This window comes from Eretmochelys imbricata, chromosome 1, assembly GCF_965152235.1.
Source record: "Eretmochelys imbricata isolate rEreImb1 chromosome 1, rEreImb1.hap1, whole genome shotgun sequence".
Taxonomy (NCBI): Eukaryota; Metazoa; Chordata; order Testudines; family Cheloniidae; genus Eretmochelys; species Eretmochelys imbricata.
In genome coordinates, this window is record NC_135572.1 from 159,678,415 (window position 1) to 159,691,855 (window position 13,441).

A 13,441-nucleotide genomic window follows, 5' to 3' on the forward strand; every position below is an offset into this window, starting at 1 on the left:
AGATCTCTATCAAGCATTCTTACAATTACAATACCCACCTGCTGAAGTGAAAAAACAGATTGACAGAGCCAGAAGAGTACCCAGAAATCACCTACTACAGGACAGGCCCAACAAAGAAAATAACAGAACACCACTAGCCGTCACCTTCAGCCCCCAACTAAAACCTCTCCAGTGCATCATCAAAGATTTTACAATCTACCTTGAAAAATGATCCCTCACTCTCACAGATCGTGGGAGACAGCCCCCCAACCTGAAGCAAATACTCACCAGCAACCACACAACAAAAACACTAACCCAGGAACCTATCCTTGCAACAATGCCAACTCTGTCCACATATTTATTCAAGTGACACCACCATAGTGTCTAATCACATTAGCCATGCCATCAGGGGCTCGTTCACCTGCACATCTACCAGTGTGAGATATGCCATCATGTGCCTTGTACATTGCCCCTCTGCCATGTACATTGGCTAAACTGGACAGTCTCTATGCAAAAGAATAAATGGACACAAATCTGACATCAGGAATCATAACATTCAAAAACCGGTAGGAGAACATTTCAGCCTCTCTGGCCACTCAGTAAAAGATTTAAGGGTGACAATTTTGCAACAGAAAAGCTTCAAAAACAGACTCCAACGAGAAACTGCTGAGCTTGAATTAATATGCAAAGTAGATGCCATTAACTTGGGTTTAAATAGAGACTGGGCATGGCTGGGTCATTATACATATTGAATCTATTTCCTTAAGTTAAGTATTCTCACACCTTCTTGTCACCCGTCTAAATGGGCCATCTCGATTATCACTACGAAAGTTTTTTTTCTCCTGCTAATAATAGCTCCTCTTAACTAATTAGCCTCTCTCAGTTTGTATGGTAACTTCCAACTTGTGTGTGTGTTTGTGTGTATATATATATATATATAAAAAAAAATCTTACTATATGTTCCCTTCTATGCATCCGATGAAGTGGGCTGTAGCCCACAAAAGGTTATGCTCAAATACATTTGTTAGTCTCTAAGGTTTTGCCACAAGTACTCCTGTTCCTTTTGCGGATACAGACTAACACGGCTGCTACTCTGAAACTTCTAGGCTCATGTTAACCTGGAGGCTTTCTATTAGGTTCTTAATTGAGCATAAGTTTGGAGAGATTGTATGGCTGTTTTGGTTACATCTGAATCTAATAAATCTCCCTCAGCTCCAAAGCTTGATTAAATAGTTTGTTAATCTAGAGTGTAACAGTCCTGAGTTGGTGTAAAAACTGGCATTGGTATATAGATTACTTGCTGCACAGAAGAATCCCTGGTGGAGCTGACTGATTTTCGCTCTGTGATAGTATTACACCAGTCAGTATTGATTGAACAAAGTTGCGTAAATTTCCACGGAGACTGTGATTCCTCTGAATTAGCTTAGGCTCTCTTGTCTACCGTGAGACTGTCCCAGGTGTCTTCTGCCTCTACTAGTACAGTTGGGCCATGCGCAGAATCCTTGGGCTAGGATTTCTGATGGTGAGGAGTGGAGATCAAATCCCTGCAGTGAATTGGTTTCTCATTTTGAGTGTGGGAAGCACTTTCTTTAGTGTGAAGAATCTATTTTTAATCGTTAACCTTCTGTGACTTAAAGAAGTGATCAGTTTGACTAGATGCTCTTCAATCAACATGGCACTGAAGCTTGGTAGGACTTTATATTCCATGGTCTATGACTATTGATAGTACGGCCCTAAACCCCTCTACCCCACACTTTGTCCTCACAGGTTTCCATGATAGAAGACTTTTGCATGTGAGAGGGAAGATGGCTAGAATTCCAGTCATGGGTCTTGTGCCAAATCTGATATGGTTATAGCATAAACAGTCTTGAAAACCCTATGTTGTGGGTGTGTAAGAACCAAAGAAAGGCTTATTTTCTTTTGCCAAAATATCCACAAAGTCCTGATCAACAGAACTGTTTTGGGCAGTGAACAGCCTGATTAATTTGTGTTGTCCTTAATCAGTAAGGTTGACTATGCCACGCTCTGGGGTGTCTTCTAATTATTTTGCCAACAACCTTGCTCTGATCCAGACTAAAATCTGCCTCTGGAATAGCAGAGGTGGGCCTGAGTTAGAAGGGGGAGACAAATGCAGAGACTTCTCTGCTTGTTTGTCTGTTTGTGTCATTCAGTAAGCTGCTAGGTGAGCTCTGGGTTATTAGCTGTGAGTTGGATTCTCCCTGGCAAAGGTCAGCTGGGAATGTTTGGATGAGATTTTTCAACACCTTTCTTTGAGAGGGCAACCCTTGCATTGAGGATGTGTGGTGGGGCGGCTGCCCCACACAGGGAGAAGAAGGGGTTAAAAGCAGCACCAGGGAGGCTGCACAGAAACCACTAATCAGGAAAGGGCTTATTGAGCCCACCAATAGGAAGGAAGGAAGGCTTGCTGGAGCAGCCAATCAGGGCTGGCTGGGGCCATATATAAAGGGCGGCTCAGCAGAGCAGAAAGGAGTTTCTCCCTGGAAGGCAAGGGGGGAGGACTGGCTGGCTGCCTGAAGAAGTGCCATAGATAGAGCAGTGCTGGGCAGGGGCAGCAGAGTGTGAGGGTGAGCCGCTGGCTGACCACTGCTAGGCTGGGGCCTAGCAATAAGGGCTGAGAGGGTGCTAGGCCTACGGGGGAAGTGGCCCAGGGAAAATAGGTAGCAGGTTGGAGGAGGGCAGTAGATGGCTGCTGACTATAGGGTCCCTGGGTCGGGACCCAGAGTAGCGGGCGGGCCTGGTTCACTTGCCAATGAGAAGAGCGTCCGGTATCCAGATTGCAGTTTGCTCCTGAGGCAAGGGGCTGGACCTTGGTCTGCAGTTGGCCACTGAGGCAAGTGGTGGGACTAAGGACTGCTGGTCCCCCGGAAGTGGGGAGATACAGCCGGAGGATTGTGCCCAAAAGAGGACGCTATGGTGCAGGGAGCAACGTGGGTCCAAAGAGTGGAGACAGCAGTGACTGCAGGCATGATCCCGCTAGCTGAAGGCAGACCATGGAGAGCTAATACGCAGGAGGGCCAGCAGGAGGCGCCACGGTTGTGAGTCCCACTCTGTTACAGGATGACAAAAGCCTTGTAGGCATTAACCCCTTGGCAAGCCTCAAGCATTTATAACCAAAGCATAGTTCTACTCCTGTGAATCTCCTGGATGTCTCCCTTTTCTCACCAGTCAGATGCTAAGACAATTTTAAGAAAAGAAGTAAGTTCTCTACATTGAAAGTTTTAGGCTGAGAATACATATTAGCAAGTTTTAAAGGTAAAAATGGTTTGTATGGTCCCTGATGAGATGAAACTGTTGTGGATGAAGAAGAGAGTCCTGTCTTTCTCCGGTCACTACTCTCGGTGCAGAGTTAAGATAGTTTGGGTACCTAAGAATAAATTGGTATACCTTCAAACACTGGTTTATTGTAAATTTAACCTTAAGTTTAATTTTCTGGCTTTCCAGTGGTGTGTTTTTTCTTATAAGGATTTTTATTCCTAAATTACTGATATGCCCTCAACCTTCATTAAGCTATTTATCTGGGAATAAAATTGTGTTATATAGTAGCACCTGTTTCTTTTCTTTCAAAGAAAAGGCCAGCCAATGTTATCGCTGCACTGAGAGTTTTAATAAATACGTATAGCCAGCCATCTTTAAAAACCCTAAATATATTGCTACTGGGAAGATAAGAATTTACCACTTAAAAATCCATTTCATTATGGGCTATGACCCACTCGTTTAGAGGGGATAGGAAGAAAAGAATGTCGGAGGAGTGGGAAACATTTAGAACAATGTGTGAAGAGTGTGAGTTTATATAGTACCAGTACAAAACAAGTGAATTTAATTGAAATAAAACAAAAATATGAACTAAAATAACCCTAAACCTCTTTATTTTATTTATTTAACTGCATGTTGCCACTTCTTCAAGGAGAAAAGAGTAGCTGAAATTTTATAGCTCTCTAGAGAGGTAGGAGGGAGCAAACAGAAACTGAGGCACAAGTTCCCCTACTAATTTAGCTATCTGGAGAGCCTGAGGGAAAAGTTAAAATCAGAATGAGAGATAAAATTTCTATGAATAGTGAAAGGGAAAACTTAAAATAGTTTAGACACTCTTATTTATATAGACACATTCTCCTTAAAATAGTGTCTAAACTTGTTGAATTAAAACTACAAATCTGCAAATATTTGTCTGTGATGGAGCTTGAAATTAACAGTTTTGTTTTTTTGTTTGTTTACTTAATAGTTTGTGGCTCAGAACCACTGTTGTTGATTACAACTCAGGGGATAAGGGAAGAAGATTTGTTAGCTGAAAAGAACCAGAGCTAGAAGATAAGAACACTGTTTAATGTGTAAATTCACCATACAAATACTGGCTATTTTAGCTTTAATTCCATTCAGACAAGGTACAGAATGAAAAGATGGAGCACCCATTCCAGGGGGTGTAGAACTAAGCAGGCCTGACTTTCACATTTTAGGATAAAGGAAACAGTTTTATTACCTGTGTAGGTAACTGTATACACATTAGACCTCCTAGAAGGAATGACCTTTTATAAAGAAATTTCTCAGTCTTTGAAAGAAGTGTTATGGTGTTTCTGTTTGAAGCAGAATGAAACCAAGGACTTCTGGGCTGAGTCTGAGAGAGAGAAGCAAATTGAGTGTATTTGTTTGTTTGGCTTGCTGTTTATTTTAAACTGTTTTTTTTATTTATTTTTATTATGGAGTTGTGCTAGTGACCCTATGGACTATATAACCAACTGTTGAAATAGGTAATGAAAATAAGAATTGTAAATCAATTCTCAAGAAAACAGACTTTTTTGGAGCTTGGGGGAAAGAGAGGGAAATGGTCACTCTCATTACCACTACAAAAGTTATTTTTCCTCCCTTGGTATCCTACTGTTAATTGAATTGTCTCATTAGACTGACCTCACACTTAGGCACCTCCCACCTTTTCATGTATTTATACCTGCTCCTGTATTTTCCACTCCATGCATCTGATGAAGTGGGTTCTAGCCCACGAAAGCTTATGCCCAGATAAATTTGTTAGTCTCTAAGTTGCCACAAAGACTCCTTGTTGTTTCTCCTCTTAAGAATATTTTTGAGGTGGTGGAAAGGGACTGTAGGGGAAATATTGGTTGGACTTTACTCATGGTTAAGGCTAGGCCTTAATGGATTGGCCCTGAGGCCATTAATAATAGAAATGTAGGGCTGGAAGGGAAATTTGAGAGGTTATCTAGTCCAGCCCCCTGCCCTGAGGCAGGACTAAGTATACCTAGACCAGCGTTTTCTCCAATGCAGCCACCATGGTCACGGGCGGCCAGCAGGGGAATTTTGTGTGCCCACAATAGCCGCCTGGGCAGAGATGGAGGGTAGGGTTGACATCCCTCTAGGATTGTCCTGGAGTCTTCAGGAATTAAAGATTAATATTTAATTAAATATTATGTCATGAGATGAAACCTCCAGGAATACATCCAGCCAGAATTGGCAACCCTAGTGGCGGGAGGCAAAGCAGTGGTCCGTCCCTGCAGCACCCAGCTGTTGCTCCTGGCTGCCTTGGTGTTTGCTGGCACCACCAGCAGGGGATCAGCACACTGCACCACGCAACCTCCCAGAGGCTCCAGGCAGCGCCTCTGCAGACACATGGGGGTCCAGTGTGCGCGCTCATCAAGCTTTGGGCTTCAGGGCCTGGGCTCTGGCTCTGGGCTTTAGCCTGGGGCGATGGAGCTTGGGCTTGGAAAAATTGTCAGAGCGGCCACCAGCAAGGGTTGCTGGCCACACTCTGAGGTCACCAAAAAATTGTTCTGAGAACCCCTGAATCTAGGCCATCCCTGACATGTATTTTTTTCTAATCTGTTCTTAAAAATCTCCAATGATGGGGATTCAGTTACCTCCATTGGAAACCTTTTCCAGTGCTTAATTACCCTTACAGTTAGAAAGTATTTTCCTAATATCTAATTAAATCAAAGTAAACAATCAATTTGTAAGCATCTTGGGATGTGAATTGGGACAGAATGTATTTATTTAGGCCTTGCTTGTGTGCAGGAGTTGCACCAGTTTGTCTTAAACTTTGTTTTTAAACCTGTTCCTGTCCTTTCCATGATTTGATCTATGGAGCCCTCGAGATGAAGTGTATCAAAGGAGAGACTGATGTTTAGAGCCCTGCATGGATACAAAATTTGTATTCGCATCCGATCTGCAAAAATGATCCATGGATATCCACAGCCGTGGATACGGATACCTGTGGATATAAAGCAGATATCTGTGGATTTCCAGGGCTCTTCTGATGTTGGTAAAGACATTAAGAGCTGTCATGTTTTCTCTCCCACATTCTTCCAGAGGATACATTGATTTACTTTAAAAACTTAAGCTCTGATTGCAGAGCAGATGAGTAGGTAACAAATTCTATTTGTGTGCTTTGATAGTATACTTAAAATGTTCCTATGAAACAAATCCTGAATCAGAAATTGATAACTTCATGCTGAAATTGAAATTGATGACTTCATGCTGAGTTAGTGTACTTGCATTATAAGAGCATGACTGTGATGTCTATACACTTAAGATTGCTGATGTGATTCTACCTCCTTAGTGAATTATTTTCTTTATCTGGGGCTCCTCTGTGTTGTGAAACGTGTACTGCAAGTTATTTGAATGTAGAAAGTCAATTCCTGAACCAAATTGGCTTTGGGGAGGAGGCAGGATGAGATTTTGCATTTATAGGTATATAAATAAAGTTACTGTTCATAAAAGCAAATGGACTGGCTACCTTGGGTTAAGCAGCAAGATGTATTGCAGGCAGGCAGGCACTGCACAAGCTTTGTCTTTTGAATATTCACCCCAAACTCTACCAATGCACTTCAGTACTAAATTTCAACACCTTTTCTGGTTCAACCAAAGATCTCTTAAGTCAAGGAGGCTAATTATGCCAAATTATATGATGGCTTTTTGTTTTGTTCGCAAACAGGGAAACTAGGATGATGGAACAAAATTCATCTTTGTGATAGCAGCGTGCCAAAATGACACATTGCTTTTGTGGAATTTCACAAAAGTGACTTCATTATTTTATTCGGACCATTTTGTGACCCAGAAATCTTAATGTCTTGTGAAACTTTTACAAGATGGCTAGTTTTACATCAAAATATGAAAAAATGGAGTCCCATCATGTTTTGATGGGAAAATGTGATCTTTGACTAAAATTTTGCTTTTTTTTTTTTTTTTTTAAGTTTGTGGGTATGGAGAATGTTTGACAGTCAAGGAATTTACTTGGAGCGTTTGATTGTGTCAAAACCTCCAATTTTCGAGAAAGGTAGTGGCTGTAAATGCTTTAAACTACAGTCAGGATTTGAACTTTGGTCTCCAGAAACGAAAGTCTAGTGTCCTTGTCTCCTGCATTTCTGAACTTCGTAATTTTTCTAACTGATCAAGGTAGAAAGTTCCTTGAATGAAAAATTGATTTATTTTATTTATTCCCCGCTAGGTGGTTTCTTGTAATGTAGTGGGAGACTCCATTCAATTTATTGTTCATGTGTCACATACTTCACCTACTACCACAGAATGTCAGTCGTACAGTGTGAAACTGTCTCCACTTCACTTACAGGTAACATTTTTTTTAATGATATCCCTTGCTAAATATTATATTCAGATCCAAAAAAACTAATTGGACCAATTTTTTTACATATACTGTAGTCAAACTGAAAGATTGTTTTAACTTTTGAACCTCATCGTTACAAAATGCTTAAATATTTGTTAGCGCAGTCCACAAAAGTTGTTGTTGTTGTTGTTTTTAAGGTACTTTTGTCCCAATTCTTTGTATAATTAAAACTAAATATTTGTGAAGACAATTCAAATAAATAATATTGCATTTATAATTGTGGACCATGAAAATAATTTTTTTTTAAATGAGTCTGACTTTTATCAGTGCCCTAGGCCAGTGATTCTCAACCAGGGGTCTGGCCACAAGCAGGTTTCAGGGCCAGCATTAGTTTCACTGGGGCCCAAGGCAGAAAGCCAAAGCCATATCACATGGGGCTGAAGCCAAAGCCTGCGCAACGTAGTTTCGCAGAGGCATCTGTGTCATGGGGCCCCAGGCAATTGCCATGCTTGGTACCCTTTAATGCCAGCTCTGTCTTTTATATGTAGAAAACCAGTTGTTGTGGCACAGGTGGGCCATGGAGGTTTTTATCGTATGTTGGGCAGCAGGGGCTCGGGGGGTGGGGGGGGGAATGGAGACCCCCTCGCCTAGGCTATACTCACAGGATACGCTAAAAGGTGAAATAATTTCTTATGTTCTTCTTAGACCACCTATCGTCTGAGATTTATGAAATTAAATGCTGGTATCACTCTGACTTCAGTGATACTGCACTTGTTTACAGCAGTGATAAGCTTCGTCCCGTGCTTCTCTTAAAAGATATTCACAAGTCTGCAGGTGACAAAAACTAACCTCTGTCATTTCAACAGCTGGAACTCTATCTGAAAGAGAAAGGAGAAGACATTGAAGTTGTGTGGTCCTTCCTTAATGCTCCCGAAACTAATATTAAAATCCAGCCAACAGCAGTGCAGGAGGTCAGTCAGTAAGTTTTTTATTTTTATTTGTTTGTCTGTCTTAACCAGTCCTCTAAAACAAAACTAAAGGACATATTTTGACTCCCCTCTTAAGCACAGTAGCATCCCACATGGATAGTAAAATGTTAAATCTGGGTTAAGGTAGAGTTGACCAGTTTTGTGAGAGAAATCTTTTTGTTGGGTTATTGGTTTAATCCAAATCTTAAAGGATGAAAAAAATTCCTGCTTCTTAAATTATTTCTCAAAGCATTTTTGGACATCTGTAATAAGTGTCCCAGTCCAAAATAATTTTTTAAGTCACTGTTTGGATCACTTGCATTAGTATTAGAAGAGGACGACCTTTAGTCATTTGTCAAGTTGACTCTGAAATGTTTGGCGGTGGCAGGGTAGGGACTAAGCATCTTAAGGGTTTCCATAGTGCTAAGCACTTGACTTGTGCTTTCTGGTTTGCATATGTTATCTTTCAAGTTACAAATGAATTTTCTCATTATTTGGGACCTTCCTCTCTTCACTCCACTTTGTATTTATCAGATTAGAGAAATTGTACCTTAACAATGAGAAATGGTTCTCTTTTGTGTCCTGCACTCTAAAGTGTGTAGTGTTTTTTCCCCGTTTTAAAAAGTTGACTTCAGTGCATGTTAGAGCTTCTACTGATGAGTTGTATTGAGTGAATGATGACCTGAGGGCAGGGGGAACGGGGGCTATTTAATTTTATTATCATGGATATACAACTAAACGTATTAAAAACTGATGTATAACAAATCATTCTTCAGAACACTTTAAAAAAACCCAACAGATTTATTTTGCATGTGTGGCAGCCTAAATGACCTTAATCACTGGGAATGTTGACTAATATCCATGTATTAAACAGTCACTAAGTACTTATTGACAGGTCATAATGTCTCTGAAACAGTGTGCCTGTTGCATTAAAAACTCTGCTTTTTGAAAAGTGCTTGACTGTGGATTTACAAGTGTAGTTATATTGCATTGGGTGTTGTAAGATCTAAGTAACTAAAGGCTTCATTCTCTTTTTAACGTTAATGGGACCTGAGTATGCATCTTACAGTTCTAGAGCTGAAAACCCCTAAAATACTGACATTTGTAAATGAACTACAATTTGGAAATTGTTTCGGCTCCTTCATTTAAATGACATTTTCCCCTGTTCCTTATTTTTTTTTAAGTAAATACTTTTACATGCAAAAATAATAATAATCATCACTTAAAGAACTTATCTTCACAGTGCTGCACACACACGTCAGTTAAACTGGATGAAATAAAAAGATTCCAGTTTACACTGACAAAAGCTGGATCACTCTGAATCACACTTGGCACGCTGTACTTGGCTGACTCTTAGTGTTGCGGCTGATATGGCCTTGCATAGAAACTGCACTACCCAGTCACAAAAATAATATTTTACAGTTGGGAACGACAGTTCTAGCATATTCTAAAAATGACGTGTTAAAGGTTCTTCAAGTAACTTATTCAGATGTAGTCTTAATGTTTTTTGTTTTTGTTTTTTTAATGTGTCCTGTGTTGAATTCCAAAAAGAGGGTTGAATGTAAACGTTTACAATTGAAGATGGGGCACAGATAATGGAGTTCAAGTTTTTTCAAACATTATATTCTACTTGCAGCCAACAAGGAAGTGGAATATAACTTTGAAAAAACTTTTATATAAACCTAATTCCCCCACCATCCCAAATGTCCATGACATTGGGTATCCGTCTTTCCAAGCCTTTACATTTGGAACTAAATTTGGGTGAGTGGAGGCTTTTTGTTTTAAGTGAACTGCTTCACACATGGACATGAAAGCATCAGGCTAAATGTCAATGAGTATCAGGCCAATTATAACAATTGGCATAACTTAGTTCATAGCAAACTTAGAGCTGGTTGAAAATTTGAAAAATTCCAACCAACATTTTCCATCAGACTAAATTTTCATTGATAGTGGGCAGTGAGCAGGGGTAGGGGGAACACCCAAAAAGAGGGGGGGGGTGTTTTTTTGGGGGGGGAGAATGGAGGTGGTTCAAGCAGGTATAACACAGGTTTGTTATCTATGCACTTACCAAATTGATAAGGTGACACTGCCAAAGTGGGCACTGGAAGTTTAATTGTAGCAGTCTTTTGGGGTATTTTTTAAAATATTGGATCACAGCAACATGCAACTTATAGAAATATGGCCCCTTAAGTAGGTTGCAAGAGAGAAGCTGCAGTACAACATGAGAAAAATAAGGTTGAAGGGTGGAGCGTGCTTTATATGAACAATATCTATACATCTTCAAAAAGAAAAGGAGGACTTGTGGCACCTTAGAGGCTAACAAATTTATTTGAGCATAAGCTTTCGTGAGCTACAGCTCACTTCATCGGATGCATCTAAATTTGTTAGTCTCTAAGGTGCCACAAGTCCTCCTTTTCTTTTTGCGAATACAGACTAACACGGCTGCTACTCTGAAACCTATACATCTTCAGAGTGTGGCATCATAAAGCGGGTAGTGAAACAAGATTTATATACATTGCAGATTGGGATTGTTCAAACACACTTAATACTACCCGTCCACAAGTTAGTCCCTTCTTGACCACTGACTTTAAATTTATTAGGCCTGTGGTGAAGATTTGGTTGTCACTTGCACCAGCGCAGGAATATCGCATTAACTTGTGCTAGTTCTAAAACACAGTGTAGGTTTGCAAAATGAAGTGGTCAATCCTGTGATATGCTGAGCATTCTTGGCTCTCATCAAAGTTGTTGAGAGCTGATGGAGCTCAGTCAGAATGTTTCAGGAGACGCTCATCATCTGCCAGGATTAGGCCTTTCATCCCCATTGTGATGATCATCTTGAGTTGCGCTAGTGAGTTGTTGGGATATTTCTGCCAGGAATGCAGCTAAATAACTTGGCTTCTGCAACAGGACCTGGTTAATATCCATTTTTTGGTCTCTATCTTGTTGCCAGAGAATGTGAGTCCTCCGATTGCGTACAAAATGGCTGTGCATTCCCACCTGACCACAGCACACATCAAGATACTCTTTCCATCTTACTGTAAGAATCAGGAGACATGAATGTTTCATATAAGACTCCGTAAATTGGCTCCATTCCTTTAAAAGTTATGGTCTGTAACAGTATAATCTTTCTAAATGAGATGTCAGTTTGAGACACTCCTCTATATATTTTCATCTGTAGGTATTCTCTGTCATGTAGGTCTATGCAGTGTCTCCATCTCTGTACATTAAAAATTGAACCTCTTCTAGATTCTCCCTGGACCACTTCCAGTGCTCTTGAATTTCCTAATTGCTGTCTATGTGCAATAATTTAATTAAATATCCTCTCAATTCCAACTGTTGAAGAAAACTGAAGCATAGAATAGCATACTGCCACTGATTGATTATACCTAAAAGTAAACCTCCTTTATCAGATCACTGGCAAGCAAACAGTTACTGCATTGATGCGCTTTATAAGTAACTTTAAAGCTACCATGTATAAGCAAAATTTTGCAATGCATTTTGATGCCTGTAATATAAAGGACAGAGCATAAATGAATGCTGCAATGAACTATAAATATCTGGAAAGCATTTCTTGGATGGCAAGAGGGGATGGGAATGATAGCTTAAGTTTCCTGACTGGAGCTACATGAACATTCATACAGAACTATTTTAGGCATGGTTGAGGTTTGGGCTTAAGGAGTACCATAATGATCATTGTGTGCTGAATGGAAGTTACCAAATTTCAGCTAGTTGAAGTCAGCATATTCCATAGAAGTCAAAGGTACTAGACTGATGATCTGACCTGCTGTCTCTATGTACTGTATTGCTATCCTGGTGTTGCCGAGGTGGTCAAATATGTATGAAATCATGACACAGGTTCTTTTTGAGGTGAGTAATGACTCTACTCTTTCCATTTCTCTTTCAGAACTGCATGATATTTTAATGCATATATTGTGAATGTGGGTTTTTTGTTTTTAATAACTAAGATCAAGTGACTATTTGTCTGACATTTCCGTATGTCTGGCTATTGGCGCTAGACCTGCTGTCATTCTTACATTTGCTTTATGACATAGTGGTAGACTGTACAGTCAGCTGTCCAGTGAATTTCTGCATTAATGTTTATTCTCCTGATTAATTAGAAGCATGATTCTTTTTTTCTCTCCTACTAGGGCCAGATGGCTGAGACATGTGCAATATCTGAGCCGTTCAGAGATGTTTTCCAGAATCTAATTAGTTTAGTTTCACCATCTGTAATCTTGAGTACAAAACCTACAGATATAATAAAGGAGGTACAGGTAAGTCTTGAATGCATTTAAATCATTTTTTCAACCTGCTTTCTGTTAATATTAATACGTCTGGTTAGAGGACACTCATGATCCCGTGAATGAACTGCAAGGCTAATAATGTGCTATTTGATCAGAAACCATAGGGAAACACTTTAAAATACATAGCCTCGGGTACAGGAGGATTTGACCTTAGAATTCCTAGGTGACTACTTTGTTGCTAATGCTGCCCTGTAATTTTGAATATCAAATGACTTTTACCATGTTGATCTGTGTGAGCATACAATGTATTCCATATTTTATATAGATGATTCCTTATGTCTTGTTTCCTTTTCACAGAATATACAAAACATAAGAACTCTCCCCCAGGGCACCAGCCCTCCGAAACCTCCCAGGGTTCATGAGCTAAAACTGCTAGTGAAGAACATTGTAGCCACACTGACTGATCACAGTGCTGCAGGTAAAACAAAAGCTAAAGCCGACAGATATTCTGCTTCAAAGCTGTAAGGAGGGTGACTCTAAACCTGTAGTGGTCATACTTTCAGACACAACAAAATACAATGAATGGATCAGATAACTCCTCCTTCTGATCTGCTGCCTCTGTGGCACTGGTGGGCCTTCTTCCTCTCTGTCCTCTCCACTTCCAAGAA

The 13,441-nt window shown here is 40.2% G+C and overlaps 1 protein-coding gene across 2 annotated transcripts in view; it reads left to right on the plus strand.

Annotated features, from left to right (window-relative positions):
* The window catches only part of C2CD2 (C2 calcium dependent domain containing 2), a 50,669-nt gene that overhangs the window by 9,046 nt on the left and 28,182 nt on the right, over window positions 1–13,441 (plus strand). For both annotated transcript variants that reach the window (XM_077818176.1, XM_077818185.1), the window contains exons 3-6: window positions 7,448–7,567; window positions 8,428–8,532; window positions 12,678–12,803; window positions 13,131–13,251. In XM_077818176.1, the coding sequence (XP_077674302.1) occupies window positions 7,448–7,567; window positions 8,428–8,532; window positions 12,678–12,803; window positions 13,131–13,251 (472 nt within the window). The remainder of the gene's footprint in view (window positions 1–7,447; window positions 7,568–8,427; window positions 8,533–12,677; window positions 12,804–13,130; window positions 13,252–13,441) is intronic.